This window comes from Sceloporus occidentalis, unplaced genomic scaffold, assembly GCF_023333645.1.
Source record: "Sceloporus occidentalis isolate IW3139 unplaced genomic scaffold, rSceOcc1.0.p SCAF_6, whole genome shotgun sequence".
Taxonomy (NCBI): domain Eukaryota; kingdom Metazoa; phylum Chordata; class Lepidosauria; order Squamata; family Phrynosomatidae; genus Sceloporus; species Sceloporus occidentalis.
Window position 1 is genome coordinate 58,955,794 of NW_028316986.1, and position 21,370 is coordinate 58,977,163.

A 21,370-nucleotide genomic window follows, 5' to 3' on the forward strand; every position below is an offset into this window, starting at 1 on the left:
AAACAGACTCTTACAATTAGTGATTAAGAGAAACAAAGCAAAAAATAAATGTCATGAGCAAATGTTTAAAATGTTTAACATTTCCAACTGATAGTGCTATTGGATTTTTTCAGTCAGCAACAATATATACAAATCATATCCCCTACCATCACTGAACTGCTAGAATTCTTTTATTGTGCTCTCTCTTGAAGTTCCCTGATGTTAAATGTATGAGATCGCCACTCTTAATTTCTATTTTTTTCCTTTAGATGAATCTGGTCTTTTAGTGCATGAATTTAGAGATATGAAAAGTTTTGTAAACTCTGACTAATGTCCACCAGTGATTTCTGTTAACTGTCTCTCTTGCTTGCAATGTTCTTAATAAAGCAGCATATCAAACTGTAGTATCCCCAAAGTCTTTGTTCCAGCGAATATAGGCTTCCAGGGTCTGAGGGCTCAGACTGCGTTTAATTTTTTTCAAAGATTCAGTAAAGTCCGACAATCTGATGTTCCTCATCTAGAAGGACAAAAAAAATCGTTAACCTTTAACTATGCATGCTTCAACCTAAACTCTGAACCAAGAAGTTAAACTGACTTTAATGAAAACAGAAAAGGACTGGCAACCTATAGTACAATATTGGAAAGAAAAGTGGGGAATAAACAATGAACAATTATAGCAAAAATAATAATGACAATAATAAAGAGATGTAACACAAAAAGACAATTAGAAAGTAAAACAAACAAAGCAAAGCAAAACAAAAAAGACAACGAGAGGGTGTATCTGAAGTAAGAACCGAAAAGCAAAACTATAGTACAAAGAGTAATAAAACTACTTGTTTTATTTTTTTTCTTTTACAAATGGATAGTCAAAGCAATACATAAAGGTCTAAATTTATATGGATGTATCTATATCTGTGTGTACATGTGTGTGTGTGTGTGTGTGTGTGTGTGTGTGTGTGTGTGTGTAGAAAGAGAGAGAGAGAGAGAGAGATGTAACTACTAAAAGAAAAGATCAATGCATTCATAGAAATGTGACAACAAGACACAGAATATACAAGGAGGAAATTAAAAGAAAATGATATTCAATGTTACATATTCGCATTAGCAAGAAAGGAATTGCATAATTACCTAGATGGAATAGATATGAAATGCAAAGTTTAACTGGGATAAAAAAAAGGTCTAACCAAAAGTCAATGTATGTAATGTAATATATCTGAGATAACCAAGCTAGTACGAAATATTTCTGTATAGAAGGTAATAGAAGTTGTACAAAGTAAAACTACCAATTCAATATTGTCAATTGAGCTTTGTTTGCTTTTTTATATTTTATGAAAATACAAATAAAATTTATATTTAAAAAAATTAAACTGAACTTATAATGTATTTATAGCTATTATCAAAGTTTCAACAGTCACAAACATCAAAATGCACAACAAAATAAAATTCTGTTTGTATTAGCACTGCTACTTTTATTCCACTAGTTGGTGCCATTACAGGTATACCTCACTTAAGAAGGAAATATGTTCCTGGCTTAACTTTAACAAAAACCTTGGTACCAGAAGCAGATATAACATGGAAAGAATACAAGAAAAGTGGAGGACTGGGCTGGGCTACTACAAAATGACCTCATTAAAAGGGGCTTCTTTATCAGAGGTTTTGTTAACTGAGGTATGCCTGTATATATTAACACATGTCTAGCAAAAATCTCAGGCTGCTTACAATTACTTCCCTCTACTAAGATTTATCTTACTAAAACAGAGGAATGGATCCAACACAGCATAACTGGAAGGCAAATCTCACAAGCCATCTTTCCTGCCCTTATGTATTACTAAAGTGTCTGGAGACCTAAAATAACGCTGCGTGACATGTCTTATGGGGCTGCAGTGGGCACAAATTGAAATTAAGTGAAGAAATCTTCTGCAAGCAGAGTTGCTGGATATAAACCCAATTTTCACCTTGACTTTTTGTCAAGTCTGTATTTGAAACAGAACTCAAATGCTGTGAATTCTTATAAATATTCAAAACTATGCAAGAAGCTGATTTCTTAAATAAATGTTGGTTCCTAGATTCTTTAACTGCAGTGTTGAATACTGCATCAGTGAGTATAAATCCAAAGCAATATCATGAAAATGATGTGCACAGCAAGGAAAAGGATCTAGTGACCATGTTTGTGTCCTAGGTCTTAAATCAGTGTAAGCTCTGATCCATAAAGTAGTATTTCATTGGTATGAAATATTTTCAGGATCTTTTGTTGCTATTTAGTTTTGTCTTTCAGCTGTACTTTTGCTTTTTGTATTAGACATACAAACCAGATAATTCACTTTGATCCAAAACACACTGCAGAAATAATCCAGTTTGAAACCACTTTAACCACCATGGCTCAGTGCTACGGGAATATTGGGAACTGTAGTTTATTGTGGCACTGGAGCTCTTTCTAACAGAGAAAGCTGTCTCACAAAACTACAGTTCCCAGAATTCCCTAGCAATGAGCTAGTGCTGTTAAAGCTGTCTCAGACTGGATTATTTCTGTAGTGTGCTTTGGACCTTTATTAAGATAAATTGTGCAAATGCAAGTTCTAGGTGCTAGACAAGCTTATACTGCTTTCAGTAATCTCTCCGGAATTTACAGTGAACACTTTGGTTATCTATCCTAGGCAGTAGCCTCTTTCCCCCTTATTTTTTTCATCTGAGATCTGCAAACAAGAAACTGTATTCTACTTTACAAGTAAGGAAGAGAAAAAATGGCAAAAGTGAATAGTTTGTTTTCTGTTTGGCATATCAGGTCTTTAATAGCATACCTCGCTAGCAGACATGTTTTTCACTTGCTCTGGTTTAAGTTCTGCAAAGTAAGGAAATCACAATCAGTGAGTTTCAAAAGAAATACATATATCATCAGAAGCCTCAATATTTGAAGCATCACTGTGTACATGTGAAAATCAAACTCACTAAGAGACAGTCAAATTAGGTAAAGGCAATATCAACAATAATGGGTTCCATTGTTTTTCAGTCCTAATCTGAATGTTGATGTTTAAAAGCTACACTGAACCCAGTATCTTCTATCTTGACATTGATTATTGATAAGATTTATAGAAAAAGTGCCAGAAGTGTGAGAATAGGAACTTCCCCCTCTCCTCTACTGTAGTCTTCCATGGGCCCCAAAATCTGTTGCAAAAGATACCCCATCCCTCCAAGAAAAGATTATGAGGGGCTGTAAGGAAGGGGAAGAAGACTTTTATATCAATTTGAAAAAGCCTGAGCTAGAATAATTATTCAAAGCAAATACAGCATAATTTGCTAATTCAAAAATGTGTAATCACTTATATCCACTGAATGTATTTTACACTCTGTTGGTATCAAATGTATATGCCCTGTAGAATCATAGAGTTGGAAGAGACTGCAAGGACGATCCAGTCCAACCCCCTGGCATGCAGGAACTCTTAATCATAGCATACCCGACAGATGGCCATTCAGTCTCTGTTTAAAGACCTCCAAGGAAGGAGACTCCACCACTCTCCAAGGGAGTGTGTTCCACTGTCGAACAGCCCTTACTGTCAGGAAGTTCCTCCTAATGTTGAGGTGGAATCTCTTTTCCTGTAGCTTGCATCCATTGTTTTGGGTCCTGTTCTCTGGAGCAGCAGAAAACAAGCTTGCTCCCTCCTCAGTATGACACCCCTTCAAATATTTAAACAGGGCTATCATATCACCTCTTAAACTTCTCCAGACTAAACATCTCCAGCTCCCTAAGTCGTTCCTCATAAGACAAGGTTTCCAGACCCTTCACCATTTTAGTCGCCCTCCTTTAAACACGCTCCTGTTTCTCAATGTCCTTTCTGAATTGTGGCACCCAGAACTGGACACAATATTCCAGGTGAGGCTTGACCACAGCAGAATACAGTGGCACTATTACTTTCCTTGATCTACACACTATACTTCTGTTGATGCAGCCTAAAATTGCACTCGCCTTTTTAGCTGCCGCATCACACTGTTGACACATTGTAGCCAGGTCGGGGAGGAGGAGGTGAGGGTTGGTCAGGTGAGTCAGAGTGGAAAGGGGTGCAAGGACCCAGAGGAAGGGTCGAGGAAGAGCTAACATCCCAGGAGGAAGGTATAAGAGCTGAGGGATAGGTGGGCAAGAGGAGGGGCATGGAACGCAGAAGATGGGGTCGTGCAGAGGCGGTCGCAAGAGGGAGAGTCGGTGTGGTCAGGAGTCCCGGAAGAGTAGGACGCCCTGTGACTCTACAGGGTCGCCACTGTTTATTATGGGTGGGACCCCACTCCCCTGTGATTCTGCCAGACGCTAGACGGGAAGGGGACTCCCATTATCCCCAGGAAGGGGAGTGGAGGCGGCAGACCAAGGAGACATTAGAAGGGGAGTGGTGGGACCCCAAAAGAGAACAGTGGGAGCAGAGACCGGGACCAGAGTTAAAAGAGAAGGTGGACTAGGAGTGCTCGGAAAAGGGACCTGGAGAAAGACTGCCTGCCGACAAACCTGGGGAGTCCGAGGAAGGACCTGGACTGTAAAATTAGGGCTCGTGGTGACATAACCCAAGTACCAGTTGTTACCTCTTGCTGTTGGGAGTTATCAATTTATGTTCCAGTAAAGTTTGAAGCATTATTCAGCATCCAGCGTGGTCTGTTTGGGGAATCGCAACTTACTTTGATACACATGTGCTTGCAGTATGTTGCAGGGAGTAAATGCCCCACCCACACACATGTTCAACTTGTGGTCAACTAAGACTCCTAAATCCCTTTCACAGATAGTCTCCTTAAGCCAGGTGTCCTCACCTATATCTATGCATTTCATTTTTCCACCCTAAGAAAAAATGATTTCAGTGCTTCTGAATTAATTTATGAGACCAAGCTGCAAAGCTAAGGAGATTGCCCTCTATGCCATACTCATGTAGAGCTATAGAGAGGTTTGTTGTTTAAAGTTTTTAAATATGACAGATATATCCCTCTTGGACAGATATAGTTCTTTGCATCCTGTTCTAGTGGAAAAAGAGGAGGCATGGAACTGGACAAACGTTTCTAACCACTTTACAGTTCATATTCTCAAAATGCTAACCATGCTTACCTCGTATAGGGCCCAGTGCTGCATCTTTTGCTAATGCTGTTAAGTCACTCCCTGAATATCCTTCTGTCATTCTTTGTAAAAAGGAAAAGATACACTTAACTTCAGGAATCTTCAAATGTACAATTGTATTATAGGAAAACAAGTAAGCTTACAATGTTTTGTTCTCTTACCAGTTCAATTTTATTAAAGGAAGGCCACTCATCTTATAGAAAAAGTAGTCAATAATTTTTTTTTTAAAAAAATCATAATAAGTAAAGGTTTTAAGGTGTAGTGTTTTAAACATTGGGCTATGATTCTGGAGACCAAAATTCGAATACTGGCTCAGCCATGGAAACTCACTGGGTGACCTTGGGTAAATCACACTCTCTCAGCCTCAGAAAATGGCAATGGCACCCCCTCCCCCGCAACTTGCCAGGAAAAACCCATAATAGGTTCACCTTAGGGTCACCATAAGTCAGAAACGACTTGAAGGCACACAACGACGAGTGATTCATTGGCTGTTTTATTAATAGTGTAAAATAACATTTTGCCTTTGTATCAAAATATCAATGGTGATCTGTTTTTGAGATATGTATATATCAAATATTGATAGTGACTGCATAAAAACCCAGGAAGTAAAGCATGTGCATAACATACTGAATAGTTTTTAGCCTCCTTGTTGCAGAAAAGTATCAGCTAGAGTTTGCAATGAGGCAGAAATTTACTCACCTAGCTAGCTGTGCCAACTCTTTTTGGGTTAATGGATTTCCTTGCTTGCTCAGTAGATTTTTTAGTAAAAGAAGTCGTGTCTGTAAAACGCAACACTCACTATTAGTGAGAGTACAAAAAATAATAATCACAAAAAGGTTACAGAAAATACTTGAAATATAAAGTAGTTCCTTTTTCCCCCCTCCCTCAGCTTTTCGAACTTAGTGAAGCCTGTGAAGCTGAAGGCTTTCCTGGCCAGCATCCATAGTTTTTGGTAGGTTTTGTGGGCTAAGAGTGAAGGCTGTCTCTGGAGGTTTTCTCAATACACCAGACAACATTTTTGAGGTACAGGGAGAGATCACCCTCTTCCACTGGATTTCACAATCCTGCCTGCAGAAGTCCTGAGGCCTGCCCACAGCACAATGTGCTGTTCAAATATATAGAACAACTTTCATTTTATAAAAGATGTTTTTCTCACACAGTGATCCTGCACTTGCTCCATAACAGCAAGAGGACTGCAAGAGAGAAATGTCTTGAGATTTCTGCAAGAGGGTACAAGAGTCCATATGTAAGCAGAAATTAGGAGTACTGCTACAGAACCTATTGGGGCACCGTGCAAACTATACTGCACAACTATTTGGGGGAAAGTGCTGGTAGCTATTTTCCTTCCAGTAATGGTTCTTTAGCTTCAACATACTGATGGGTTTTATTTACACATTAGCAGAAGATACTGTAGAGTTTGAGGTAAGAGAAAAATTAGAGAAGTTACGAAATTGAAACAAGCCCTGCTTGCAGACTCTGATGGAAGGAACCACAAAATTCAGAATATCCTCCACCTAAGAACTAAATTAATAAATATATGAATAAATCTAGTTTCTGCCTTATGTAACTTCTGCCACCTTTAAAAATAATTTGTCTTTATCAGAATATATTCCATAATAAACTGGTGAAAATAGTAAATTTGCTCATGATCCACTTTCTTCCTTCATTCAAAAGGATTTGCAGTCTCAGCAGTGTGAACTCAAAGTAGATTATCAAGTTAAAAAGATTCTGTACTATTCAGTCCATTTATAAACATATAGGGATGATGATTAAGTCAACTATTGTACAGAGTTTAATCTATGATTCACTATCATTAGTTTGCACTCGCAAGGAATTAGCAGACAGGTTCTATCTGCTATTAAGATACAGTCACAAAGTACATACCTCTTCATTTGGTAAAGATACATACACTCGTTTGATGAATCGCCTGAAAAAAATAACAGACATTGAAGCAGTAGTTAGGAGCAAAAGATATGGTAAAATACACCTCTCTTATACCATGTCAGAATTAGAGAGCAGACACCACACACACATTGATGGGTGAGAAGAAAATAACACAATAGTTAGAGCACAATAAATGCTGTAAGATCTCCATTCAAATATTTTTAAAAAACTTTTTGGCTAAAATATAGGTGCTACAAAATCAAAGAACTATCTAAATGCTTCTGGTTAAAACTGACTTTAGCAACACCTACAAATTGAGTAGGAAGTAGAGTTTGTTCATGACCTTGAGGTTGATCGATAACGGGACCAGTGGGATCAATAGGACGAAGAAGATCAATGGTAGTTCCAGTAAAGGCCTTGAAGCTGGAGACAGCATAGCAAATGGCTTATGAGTGGAAGGAGAGGGTGAAACTGTCACCCTTACAGCCAGTGAAGATTCCAAGAACTCGCCCTCAGAGATCTTGCTATTGGAGTGGACAACCACAACCATGTCTTCTATATCACAAGTGGGCAAACTTTTACAGGAGTCATCCCAAGGTTCCTGTGCCTCTGTGGTGTGTGAAGCAATCTCAGAGAAATTATCTTCAGACCAGGTCAGAGCAGACTGTTTGGTATGAGGTGGAGACCAAGACTGGTGACACTCCTTGTCCACTGAATGTTTCTTCTTCTTAGAAATGAATTCATGGTGTCAGGGGGGCAGGCATGTCGGCGTGTAGGATCTTTTAAAGGTTGTGCCGTAACATTTTTAAAATTAAGGAGTATTTTGGTAAACACATTATTTGTACACAATCAAACCATCACATCCATACAACTGGGAACTAGAACACATATAAAATAACTACTGTATGCTTAAGCAGAAAAGTCAACTGATAAAAATCTGACTTGTAATTTCTCCAGTCCTATTTATTATATAGCTCTAATCATTTGCCCAACTTTCTACCATGTCAAACTAAGTTTGTTCCACCCACAACAACCTGCAATGCAGAACCTTTCTATTCCAATTCCAATTCCTTCTCTTGCCCTCTTAGATGCAACATCTTGCATTTTGTCATGCTGAAAAATGCCCCTGTGTTTGTAAAGATGAGTGCTAATCTGAAGTGGTATGATATGCAGCTAACAACATTCAACTACTAATGTGCAAAAAGGGGTCCATAATTTTTGAGAGCCAACAAACTTGATCCTTTAAAAACACCAAAAAGATCCGAAGATACAGGAAAGAGAACTTCTTACATGAAAAGTGGGTTGCTAACTCCTCCCCAACCCAAAATACTTTCCAAAGAATAGTGGCATAGCATGGGGAGGTGCTTTGCCCAAGCACCCCTAAATTACTCCTCCCTCCATAACTGAAATCTTCCAGCCTGTGAGGGAGTGAATAGGCTAGCCCAGCTCCATCAGGGCTAGCCTGAAGATAGAGCACCCTCCCTCCATAACTGTCATCCTTCAGCCTATGAGGGAAAGAATAGGCTGGCCCAGCTCCATCAGGGCTAGCCTGAAGAAGAGCCCTCCCTCCAGTCCATCTGCCTTGGTCCCGGCCTCAGAAGGAGAGAAGAATGCTGGACCTGATCCCCTCCCCCCCTCGCCATTCCCTTCTCCTTTTGTGTCATGTCTTTTAGATTGTAAGCCTGAGGACAGGGAACCATCTATTATCCCCTCTGTTGTAAACCGCTCGGATTCCCAGTGATTGGGCGGCATATAAATAAATCCAATTTTGATTATGATTATGATTATTATTATTATTCTCCTCTAAAACAGACATAACACAACCTGCTCCCCTTCTGATGTTTTGGACAACTCCCATCTGCCTCAACCAGCATACCAAGAAGTCAGAGATAATGGAAGTCACAGTCTAAAATATTTGGAAGGTTCTAGGTTAGTTGTCCCTATTCTTAAATAGCTGAAACCATCTTTTTCATATTATTGTATTTAGCTGAATGCAGATCCTCACTGCATATGGAATGCTAATAAATGTGTAGTTTAAAGTACCTGAGAACAGCATCATCAAGTTCTTGTGGCCTATTAGTTGCTCCCATTACAAGTATTCGGTCTTCCCCTGAAGACTGTACCTATTTTTTTCATAAAGCAAATGTTTAGATTTTAAAACTGGAAAATGCTATGAGACATATATTCCTTAAAAAAGTGTAATATATACATAAAGCTCTCTTTTTTTTTTGCTGATTACTGACTCTACAGTTGAAAACATGTATATAAACAAATACTATATTATAAAATACCATATTATAAAAATGTGAATCATTTTGTTTTGTCTATCTTCAAAGTATGCTATGTCACACTACAGTTCACTCTCCAAGACTTCAGTGGGGAACATTGAGTTTATTTATTTATTTATTATATTTATTTGTATCCCGCTCTTTTCCCAGGACTGGGACTGAGTTTAGCAAAGTAAGAAAAGAGAAGCATCAATTGATTTCTTTCTGGCAACATATTACCTATTTCTTTTCTTTTTCTTACTCTTTATTCTAATAGGAACACAGTAATAAATGGGAAATAAAATCTGTAGAGTTTAAAACATGCTACATAACTGTCACTACCACCAATCACTGTAAGACTGATACTTACACCATCAAACTCAATTAAGAATTCTGTCTTCAAACGTCTACTAGCATCATGTTCACCTTCTCTTCTTTCACATAATAGGCTATCCACTTCATCTAAAAACAGTGAAAACGTTGTAACATTTGCTAAAATTAAAATATATATTTAAAATTGTATTTTAAGAAAAATCTACCATATATACATGACTACAAGTTGACCTTGTGTATAAGTCAAAGGCAGTTTTTTGAGCCAAAATTATGGATTTTGATATGAACTGTGGATAAGTCAAGGGTAATACTTAGGGGCATGCAGAGAAAGACGTAAAGGATGAAACAAAGGAAAAAATATCAAAGAACTTAGAATATTTCAGCAGTTATAAGTGTTTGTGGTCATACTGAAGACTGGATGGATGAGAGAGCAGAGGGGGGATCAGTGCTTCCACAACAGATTATATTCTTGCCTTTCACCAGGGGAAGGTTCCTTTTTTAATAAGAGTTAAAGTACAGCACTTACATTGACCCGTAGATTAAGTCGACTAAATTTTTTTACTAAAACTTCTAGACTTATACATGAGTATATGCAGTATTATTTTAAAACTGCCAATTAAATTATAAGCACTTTTGGTGTAAACATATTTGTCTGAACTAAACTAATGATCTAAGATAGCAGTTTAGCTTTGATTTGGACTTCCTGCATGGCAGGGGGTTGGACTGCATGGCCCTTGTGGTCTCTTCCAACTCTATGATTCTATGATTCTATGATTTTATGATTCTATCTACTGGCAATTTAATATACTATTTATGCTATATAATACTATCTATCTACTGGCTTTTTAATAAGCAGCTCTTCAATACAGATGGTCAAAAGTCATTTCCATTAAGTAAAAAATAATTAATTTCCATTCATTAAAAATAAATTAAAACCTAAAAACATATAAAATTAATTGAATGAGATAATGGCCTAAGATGCAACTTAGTCCCACCATTTTAAGACTTCATAAATGTTCATGCTGCTTTATTTGCCTTTTACTAGGAACCAGCATGGCTTAGTGGTTTGAGTGTTGGGACTATGATTCTGGAGACCATGGTTCAATTCTCCGCTCAGCCTTGAAACTCACTGGGTGACCTTGGGCAAGTCACATGGTAACTTCCTCTGAACAAATCTTGTCAAGAAAACCCCATGATAGGGTCACCTTAGGGTTGTCATAAGTCAGAAATGACCTGAAGGCACACAACAAAAATTACAAAACAAATATTGAAGTTTACCTATAAAAATTATAGAAGGCTGAAGTTCTCTAGCTACTGCAAAAAGAGCACGCACTAGCTTCTCTCCTTCACCAACCTAGGAGGAAAAAACAAGAGATTGCCGAAGTGTCCACTTTAGAAGACTTAAGAAACTTCTTGGAAGCAGTGTTTCTCAATCCTGCTTTCCCTTGCACTTATACTTCCATAAAAGCCTCTTTACAGAACTGTCAGGCCCTCTGGAATGATACGGGATGGGGCATGGGGAATTTGCTGAAGGAGCTAAAGCTCCTGCCATATTGCAAAATTAATGCATTTTGACATGGCTTTAACTGTCATGGCTCCATCCTCTGAAATCATAGGATTTGTAGTTTGTTGTGGCACCAGAGGTCTCCTAACAGAGAAGGCTAAATAGAGTCGGCCCTCATTATCCACTGGGAATCTGTTTCAGACCCCCCTCGCCTGCAGATATCAAAATCTGTGGATGCTCAAGTTCTGTTCTCCTCAATGGCACTGAATGCATGTGGCTGCGCCACCATTAGGGACAATGGGACTTTAATAGTGGTGCATGCACATAGCCACACCACCATTAGGGATAGCCCCTGTTGTCCCCAATGGCAGCACTTGCATGTGGCTGCTCCGCCATTAAGGACAACAGGACTTCAATTGTAACGCATGCATGTGGCCACACTGCCATTAGGGACAGCCCCCATTGTCCCCAGTGACAGCTCATGCATGCAGCCCCACCACCATTCAGGACCACAGGATTTCAATCGTGGCGCGTGCACCTGGTGAAGTCGTGTTTTCCCTAATGGCGGCATATTCGCGTGCACACACCACCACTTGGGACAACAGGGGTTGTCCCTAACAGGAGCACGACCACATACAAGCACTACCATTGGGGACCATGTGGCTTTGCCGTCCACATATACTCAAATCTGTGGGTGGCAAGTCTGCAGATACTAGTAACTAGAGCTTTCTGCCCACAGACTTAATCCATCACATTGAAGGGTTTGTGAAGGGAAAATTTGTTGCTTGGAATGTTGCTTAATTAAGTATTACAGTCAGCTCTCATATCGGCGGGCTAGCCATTTGCGGAGTTATCATCAAGAGTAGTACATGCACGCAGCCGCACTGATACAGCAATAGACACATTGGCATCCACTGACGCTAATGGGACTTGAGGTCCCGTCTTTTTTATAACTCTTGGGGGTGTGTAGAACTGAATACCTGCCAATACAGAGAGCTGACTGTAGTTTGAAATCAAATGCTATTTTAATAATAGGAAAAAGCTCAAGCAGAACACATTAAGTACAACTGGTTGCAGCGAAAATCAGAATTCTACAACCATGGCTTCTAACTCTTCACACCAAACCAAAAGAGGCATGAAACATTCACAGATTTTAAAGCTGCTTCAGCTCGCAACAGAAGTAATCAGCAGTATGCACTGGCAAACTGTCTTATTCCCAATAAGCTAGAATGTATTGCATCTGAATGTGGTTAGCACGTATGATAGTGTCTTTGGTAAATTTTCCATCACAGTAAAACTGATGATTACTGGCAGAACAAAAATAAACAGGTATTCTAGAGAAGTAGCAATGATTTGAGCCATATTTTCTCTACGTAAAGTATGTTTTCTTTTTTCCGAAACTCTTCATATATGGCCTTGTCTCCCACGCAGACCAGAGGCCAGGCACATACATGCATTCTTAGCCAAAATATTTCACTGTGGCTCAAAAACTCTCTTATTTCCAGGGCAAGAATCCTGTTCATCCTCTAACAAGCTACAGGTCTCTTCCAGCTGTATCTGGAAACAAAGATAAGCAACAACAAAGGGTAAAACAGCCCAGTAATGTTTCCTGAACAGAACCCACAGAAATTATGAACTCCAAGGATTCCTTAAGTGTCATCTTCTGGCCTGGAGGGAGTGAAAAGACAGGCCCAACGCCTGTCTCACTTAAGAAGAGCCCTTCCTCCAGTCCATCTGCCTTGGTCCAGGCCTCAGAGGGAGAGAATAACTGCTGGACCTGATCCCCTTCCCCACCACCATTCCCTTCTCCTTTTGTGTCGTGTCTTTTTAGATTGTAAGCCTGAGGGCAGGGAACGGTCTAATTAAAATAATAACTGTAACCGCTCTGAGAGCCTTTAGGGCTGAAGGGTGGGGTACAAATACTGTAAATAAATAAATAAATAAAGTGTACAACTAATAGATATAGCTGTTACTTACATATTTTGATGTCAGACTTGCAGCACTTATATTAAAGAAGGTTGAATTTGATTCTGCAGCCACAGCTTTGGCCTTGAATTGGGGAAAAAAGGCAAGTTACAGCTACAATAGTTAATGGTATGCTTACTGAAATATATAAGAAACAGTGCAAGTAAGATAAACTCAAATACTGAATCAACACTACAGCAATATGTAGCATTCCACTGCTTGGCATACTGGCTACTGTAGACAGAAGCTGAATTTCCCTTATAAAATATTTCTGAAGTTGTCACTTAGCATACTTCCTTCCAGAGTGCAGATGTCCTAACATTAAAATCTCTTACTATTTTCTCATGTATTAGGCAATTATCTTCATTTCATACACATATAAAGCAAATCAGAAAGCTAAAATAATTCTCTGTTAATAACATGCAAGAGATTGGTTCTCAAACTTTAGTGAGTTGAATCCAAAATATATGCACGGGCATAGGTTGAGAACTATGATACAAGAGCACATGGATCCATTTGAATCACATCTTGGGGAAAGATGTGGTATACATTCAATAAATAAATAAATAAATAATACACAGGTATGCTAGAGAATTATGTTTGGTCCTCATTTTTGAGCAAATGACATAATCTTTACTTCTGAGTTTAACACATTGATCACAATGCAATTATGTTTTGGAATCCAGGTTTCTCTAAAAATTTTAATGCAGTAGCGCACTGAAAAACTGCAAATTGATACATATGCAGAGATACATATACAAACATGTATTTTAGGGAAAGGTGCATATAAAAAATAAAGTTGGGAGGCAATAATAAAAGCACAGAATGACGAACTGATTCTCGTTCTCATAGAATGAGAAATAATGAAATGATGATTCATAAGAGGAGTTATGATTGCATATATGTGATACTGACAAAAATGGATACAGACTGACTCCCATAACTCTAAAAGCAAAGCAGATTTCTTACCAGCATCGTCTTTCCATTTCCTGGTGGACCAAACAACAACAATCCACGTGCAGGAGCCCTAAGTCCTGTAAACAACTAAAAGAATAGCTGAATTGCACTGTGTTTCAGAATAAACCACCACATATTTAGATATAAACTAAATTCTGCAGCATATATTTAACATTATAATACTGGACTAAATCCAACATTACACTAGTTTTCATCACATTACAAAGTGATTTTCCCCTCTGCCTTCCTTACTGCAGTTGTACTCTCTAGAATACTACCACTATCCATTTTCAAATCAGAGTTCTACCACAGTGCTCTATGGTTTTCTTCAGAGAACCTTCATTATCAAAATTAACACTCAAATATAGCATGCACTCCTCTTCTTTCCCTATCCTCCTGCCCCTTCATCTTGGTCCCTGCCCCTTCCCAGGACAGAGAGCCTTTCTCCAGGAAGCTTTCTGTCCAGGAAAATGGTGGGGGATCATTTCCCCAAACCCCTTCCCAGGATGGAGAGCTGCTTGGGGAAAGAAGGCGGTGTACACACCCCTCCCAAAGGGGAAAAGCCCAGGAGGGAGGAGGAGGAGGAAGAATGCACGCAGAGCGGCGTTGACCTTGCCAAATGGTCAAAACCACATTACATACATTATATACTTTAGACTGAACGACTGGCAGGCCCCACTGTTTTTTGTTGTTTTACTTGTAAAGTACCATGTACACCAATGGCACTATATAAATGAAGGATAATAATAACAATATACAGTATATAATACAGTTAACTGAAACCTACATAGAACTTGAAAGAAAGTTGCTCACCTCAGGTCTAAGAGAAGGAAGGATAACAATTTCTTGCAGTGCCTGCTTAGCCAACTCTTGACCAGCAATATCATCAAATTTGACAGATGGCCCACTATTAGATACAGAATAGCAATTAGTGAAACAATAGGCATTTCTTTCTGAAATGCAGCTGGCTAGATTCTCATCCCTCAGATCATCCAACTTTAAAGACCCAATACACTTAGGAAATTGGTCACATATTAGAACAGATCAGATCAATTTACTGAATTACAGTATTCCCATTTTTATTAATAATTAATATTTATTAATGATTAATAATACTAACAATTATTGTTTATAAAACAATACATTATTATAAATACTACAGTGCAGTAACAATAGCAATAGCAAGTACACTTCTATGCTGCTTAGCAGTGCACTTAAGCACTCCCTAAGTGGTTTACAATGTGTAAGCCAATTGCCTCCAACAAGCTGGCTACTCATTTTAGCGACCTATGGTAGGATGCAAGGTTGTGTGGACCTTGGAGCCCCTGGGATCAAAATCACAACCTTGTAGCTGTGAATGGCTGCAGCACCGGCATTTAACCACTGTGCCACCTGGGAATGTTCTACTTTAAGCTTCCCCACTTGAATTTTGATTTAAACTGACAAAGAAAAATATAGTTCATATCATTTACACTGTAAGAAAAATGCTGGAGTCTCCCTAAATGATTAAGTCCATAAAATATATAGTATAAAAGAATCCAGTCTTCATTAAAGCCAGCTGTTACTTACCTATCTACAATTTCGCTGAGAATAAGATTTGCAAGATTACTATCCACATTTCTAAAAATCTTTGCGTCCTTTTTTTTCCGCACAGCAGTTGTTGGTGTAGAAGGCTTGTTGGCTCTATTATTTTTGGGAGTAACCTGAAGAAACAATTGTTTCAGATATTTCAATACTGGTTGAAAATGCAACTAGACCCCTGTGCATTAGGTAGCCCGTGAAGCTGAAGGGAATCAATTTTCTTCCAGCAGACAGGTTAATAAGAGAAGCAAAATTGGTCTTGGTGTGGGCTTTAGATAATCTGACATGCTTTTTTCTGCCTTATTTTAGGCAGGATTTTAACCTGACACTGGACAACCCAGTTCTTATCAGGGCACTCTATTTTGATTCAGTTCTAGAATTATGAACTAAGCACATGGGAGAAAAAAATGAAACGTAATTACCAAAAAGTGTAACATTTTAAGAGGGGTGGTCATGATGGTGGTGGTGGTGGTAGTGGTAGCCTTGACAGTTACATTGTTGCCATAATTATTAGTATACATTTTACTATCCCGTGTATCCTTTGATGAAAATAGTTCTAAAGGTTTTTGCATACTTCTGGCTGAACAGAAAAACTTAATATCTTTAAAATGAAGATAAGGAAGATTAAGTCAACAACTATAAGTACAGACACATACCAACAAACTCGCTTAATATTACTGAACCTGGTGCCCAACTCACTTCCATATCTTTGGAAAAATTTCACTACTGTGGAAATCAGATTGCTTAACATCACCAATTGCCAAATAATTCTCTCGGCTCATTAAAGCCTCTATTTAGCAGAATGAGATGTTCTAAGATTTCTCCTTACCCAGCCACCCAAGCCACTCATATCTACTCTAGAGTAACTAATAAATGGGTCCTAGAGCAAATCAAGCCCGAACTCTCTCTAGAACCCAAAGTGACCAAACTGAGCTTGTAGTATTGTGGATATATCATGAGAAGACATGACTCATTTGAAAAGACAATAATGCTTGGCCAGACAGAAGGCAGTAGGAAAAGAAGACTGAATTACTGGTGGACAGCCACAGGCCTAAAACATACTGCAGAAACAGCCCAGTTTGAGACTGTTTTAAGTGCCCAGACTCAGTGCTAGAGAATCCTGAGAACTGTACTTTATTGTGGCACCAGAATTCTCTGACAAAGGCAGCTAAATCTCTCACAAAACTACAGTTCCCAGAATTCCCTGGCAGTGAGCCAGGGCAGTTAAGTGGTCTCAAACTGGATTATTTCTGCAATGTGTTTTGGACCTCAGTCAAGGAAGCTTGGAAGACCTGACCTATTGATGACTTGGAGGCCTCTGATTCCTAGGGCTGCCAGAATTCTACTTGACAGCAATTAATAACAACAAAAACAACAACTTGAGAATTTCAGACATCTTTTTTTATATTGGCTAGAGATGCTGGGGGTGGGGTCACACTCTGGGATCTTGTTTATGCAAACCATGAAACTAGTGAGTTATGGAAGTGAGTTCAAAGAGTTCTCAATGGTCATAAAATAAAGGTCTTCTATTTTGAATTTGTAGCTTTGCTGTAAAGGCAAATTGTTAAAATGTTGAGCACACTGTGCATAGAACTACCAAACTTACCTTCTGATTTGAGGTTGCAGGAACAGTTCCCTGTCTAGGTACCATAAAGTTGGATATTCCACTATAACTAGGTGTCCTTTGATGACCCGAAAGGCCTACAGATCCAGATTTTGCAACACCTTTTGAACGAGGGAGTGAGTTACTCGTGTGAGTCAGCGGATCCTTCTTTTTTGGAACAGCTCCACTTTCTACAAAAAGAAAAGAGACATCTAAATACAGAGCTATTCATAAGTGAGTTGAATATCTCCATTGAGTACATCTTGATTAAATCTACTTGCCTTAAAACAATTCTAATGGGCTTGCATTCACCATTTCTAACCATGTGGGTAATACTTTTGTTATAAGGCATGTAAATCTGTGAATTTCCATGGCATACTCATTTAGTACTCAAGTGGCTTAATCATAACACTGCCACAGCACTTCCCAGTCTAATGCCCTTCAACTCCAATCATCTGAAGCCTAAAGAGCTTCTGGCTTGGAAAGGCTGAACCCCTAGAATTTGCATAATAAGGTAAAATAATTTACAGTGTACGCTCAGTATCTGCGGACACCACAAACCCCAGGATACCAAAATCTGTGGATGCTCAAGTTCCTTTGTCCCCACTGGTGGCATGTGCACACAGCCACGCTGTCATTAGGGACAACAGGACTTCCTAATGGCATGCATGTGCCACCAGCGGAGACAATGAAGCTCTTCCTAATGGCTGGCCCAGCTCCATCAGGGCTAGGCTGAAGAAGAAGAGCCTTCCCTCCAGTCCATCTGCCTTGGTCCAGGCCTCAGAGGGAGAGAAGAATGCTGGACCTGATCCCCCCCCCCCCATTCCCTTCTCCTTTTGTGTCGTGTCTTTTTAGATTGTAAGCCTGAGGGCAGGGAACCGTCTATTATCCCCTCTGTTGCAAGCTGCCCGGATTCCCAGAGATTGGGCGGCATATAAATAAATCTTATTATTATTATTATTATTATTATTATTACATGCCTTCACCGCCATTGGGGCTCGAATCTGCAAGTCCGTGGATATTGAGGTTCCACTGTACTGTACTATTAGACACATATTGGAATTAGTGGCTGAGGTTGACAGAGACTTCTAGCACACCTAATGAAGTTCACAGTCAAGATTAGATTTGAACTAGTTTTTGGCCTACATGGGGCAACTGGGGTTGGAAATCATCCACATTTGCAAGCATATCTATTTTGTCTGAACCCATTTTCAAACCAAAAAATCTGAAAAACTGTAAAATGTTTCAGGGGTTTGGTATACCTCCAGAGGTAACTGAAAGCCTCAAACAGGCTTGCAGAGGTCGCAAGTCATTCCTGAGACCACATTTTCTGCATACCTGCTTTAGGGTGATTGCAAAACCATCCAGAACAGATTGACCACCATCTCCCAAGACAAACCATTTTCCAACAGAATTTCGATCTCATAAGGACTGCACTTCGTTTTATTGACCCTCTCACTTTCATTATTGATTCTTAAATCCAGCACATAGATTACAGAGTTGAATATTATCTGCACATTGGTAATGCTTAACTCTAAGCTTCTAGAGAATCACACAGAGATGTTCAAAAGAATAGTGGAGAAAAAGAAATCCTGTAGAACTTCATAGCATAAATACGATCTGTCTGAGCTCCAGTCCATCAGTATTAACTTCTGAAATCAGCTTTCTGGAGAGAGTTGAAACCATCCCACTAATTCTCACTCCAGAGAACAAGTGCAGTAGGATGCCATGGTACAGAAGGCTCCTCAACAGCCCAGAAAAACTTAACATTTATTTAGGATCAAAGTGTACAAGTATATGGTTATAAACTGTTATGGTTTGAACTACTGCTTTGTTTAATATGGTACTGTCTTGCTTCAATTATTGCCAGACCTCCATTTGCACGGATTCAACCATGCATGGCTTGAAAATAGTCATATTTAGGGGGAAAACCCAAAAAAGTAAACCGCGATTTTGCCATTTTATATTTGGGACATCAGTATACTACCCACTGTATATAATGGGACTCAACCATCCATGAATTTTGGTATCCACAAACCAAACCCAAGGAGATATCAAGGGCCAACTGTGTTTATAGTTGTAATCTAGAAGTGTTTTAAATTATTTTATATTGCGTGCTATTCTAAGATCCTATGATAAAGGGTAGGACAGAAATGGTTTTTTTAAAATTAAATTTTTATTGACTTATTTAAATATTTGCTTATTTCATTTTAGCTCATCATGGGCAAAACTGATAAAAGCAGACAGGACATTCTTTTTAAACAAATGAAAACATGTTTTAAAAAACACAAACACAATATAAACAGTTCCTAAAGCCAAAACTATTTCAGGAACCAAAGGTCATACACAACTCTGCACTATTGCGATACTTGTCAGAAGTTCAAAAGGGATGGAGCCAATCTGACTTCCCATGCAAAGGAGTTCCATAAACACGGTACTGCTACCGAGAAAGCTCTGCCTTCTGTACAAATTAACCCACACTCCCAATACAGATAATCTATCAGGGCAACCACATTATGATTTGGTCAAAACCAGGACTGACTATTTTTAGACTGCAATGGACCCAGATAATTAGTGTCATTCAAGAGAGAATGAGGGCTTGGTTCTTATCATAAGCATTCATTCTGGATGACCTGGAGGAGCAATCCACATACTGTACTTTTGGGTTTGATGAAACAAATTCACTGAATTAAAATCATTTTTAATTCATTGTGCTTTGGGCATTAAAATATTATTCCCTTTCCTCTTTACTGATTCTCTAATTAACTCCTGAATATTAGAGCAGTTCTCATTTGACCTAGGATTCTAGGATTCTAATAGATGAACCCGTGAAGCTTGATTTGCTGCTGCTAGATTCTCAGAAAAAAATAGCCTTTAAATGATTTAGGAATGAAGGTTGCATCTCTGTGCTACCTGCTTCTTTCTGGCTTTCTTAGCACTGTTTGCATTTGTAATGGCCATCAACTCTTACACCTGCTTCCTTTGGCTCTTCTGGTTGCTCAGAAATGAGCATGATTCAGCTCTGTCTCCTGCTTTGAAACCACTGTTCTCTACATAACCCAAAGTGATAGTTGGAGTTTCCTCCACTGTTGAATCTGTAGCTCCTGACCTTAGCTGAGCAGGTAGCCCAGATTTCTTTGTTTTAGCTTCAGTTTTAATGTTCTTTTCCTACAGTAAGGATGCTACAATTTTTGTTTTCTTACTAGTTTTGGACATGTTGCTACAAAGCAGTCTGATTCACTATGGCTTGTTGAAGTCAATATTCTTTCTGATGTTGTTTCATTACTAGCCGCAGAGACTTTCTGCTTTGCGGTCATCTGAATTGAATTAATTAAATTTCCCCTGGGGAGCAGTCAGCTGAGCCTATTTTATTTCCTTGAACAGACATTTTTGTTTTTGATTTGTTTGTTTTTTCCCTGTTGGCAAAGACCATCAGAGTCCTCATCAGATGTTTCCTTTTTTCCCTGTATATTTTCCATTTTTGATATTTGAATTCAAAGATGTTTGATCGATGAAAGAACAGGTCATGCTGGGTTTGGCAGGAAATGGAAAAACTAATGTGAAGGGGGGAGAAGCCAACAGTCAAAACAGAAAATAACTTTGGGCTTTGGACTTCTGCATCATATGCTGCCATATGGGGAATAATCCAACAGTATGTAGAATGGTTCTCTATGATATCTAGAGAATGGAACTGCATGGCCAGCATCTGCAAAAGTTTTTCGTCCAAGAAGGGGACATTTGTGAATTGTCAATAATTATTAATAATAAATAATTATCAATAATTATTGACTAGTCACAATGTTTGAGTGTTGGATTGCGACTCTGGCGATGAGAGTTCAATTCCCAGCTTGACCATGAAACCCATTGGGTGACTTTGTGCAAGTCACATGGTCTCAGCCTCAGGGGAAGGCAATGGCAAACCTCCTCTGAACAAAATTTGCCAGGAAAAAAACATGATAGCTTTGTTTTAGGGTTGCCATAAGTTGGAAACAACTTGAAGGCACACAACAACAAGCAAAACAACAAAATAACTATCACTGCTCTGAGGTCCCAGCACAGTTTCTTCAGAAACAGCCTTGTAACTATTTTCCTGCAAGGCAGCTAGGACTGGTCCTTTATACAAAGAGACATTTCTCATGTGCTAGATCCAGCCGGCTGCTAGATGCAGTATGTTGAGAGTAAAGGTTCAGGACACATTTAGCATGTCCCCTCCA

At 38.9% G+C, this 21,370-nt stretch overlaps 1 protein-coding gene across 5 annotated transcripts in view; it reads right to left on the minus strand.

The window, feature by feature from the left end:
* Window positions 1-203: 203 nt before the first annotated feature.
* SPAST (spastin) overlaps window positions 204-21,370 on the minus strand; it is a 48,334-nt gene continuing 27,167 nt past the window's right edge. For 4 of the 5 annotated variants that reach the window (XM_089529777.1, XM_089529775.1, XM_089529776.1 and 1 more), the window contains 13 exons: window positions 17,160-17,347; window positions 15,542-15,675; window positions 14,786-14,879; window positions 13,985-14,059; window positions 13,028-13,099; window positions 10,825-10,900; window positions 9,584-9,675; window positions 8,990-9,069; window positions 6,947-6,989; window positions 5,762-5,841; window positions 5,054-5,124; window positions 2,778-2,818; window positions 204-496 (listed from right to left, as the gene is read on the minus strand). In XM_089529777.1, the coding sequence (XP_089385903.1) occupies window positions 374-496; window positions 2,778-2,818; window positions 5,054-5,124; window positions 5,762-5,841; window positions 6,947-6,989; window positions 8,990-9,069; window positions 9,584-9,675; window positions 10,825-10,900; window positions 13,028-13,099; window positions 13,985-14,059; window positions 14,786-14,879; window positions 15,542-15,675; window positions 17,160-17,347 (1,169 nt within the window). In that variant the 3' untranslated portion in view covers window positions 204-373. Of the gene's footprint in view, window positions 497-2,777; window positions 2,819-5,053; window positions 5,125-5,761; window positions 5,861-6,946; window positions 6,990-8,989; window positions 9,070-9,583; window positions 9,676-10,824; window positions 10,901-13,027; window positions 13,100-13,984; window positions 14,060-14,785; window positions 14,880-15,541; window positions 15,676-17,159; window positions 17,348-21,370 lie in introns of those variants that run through there. The other variant, XM_089529778.1, reaches the window with a different exon arrangement.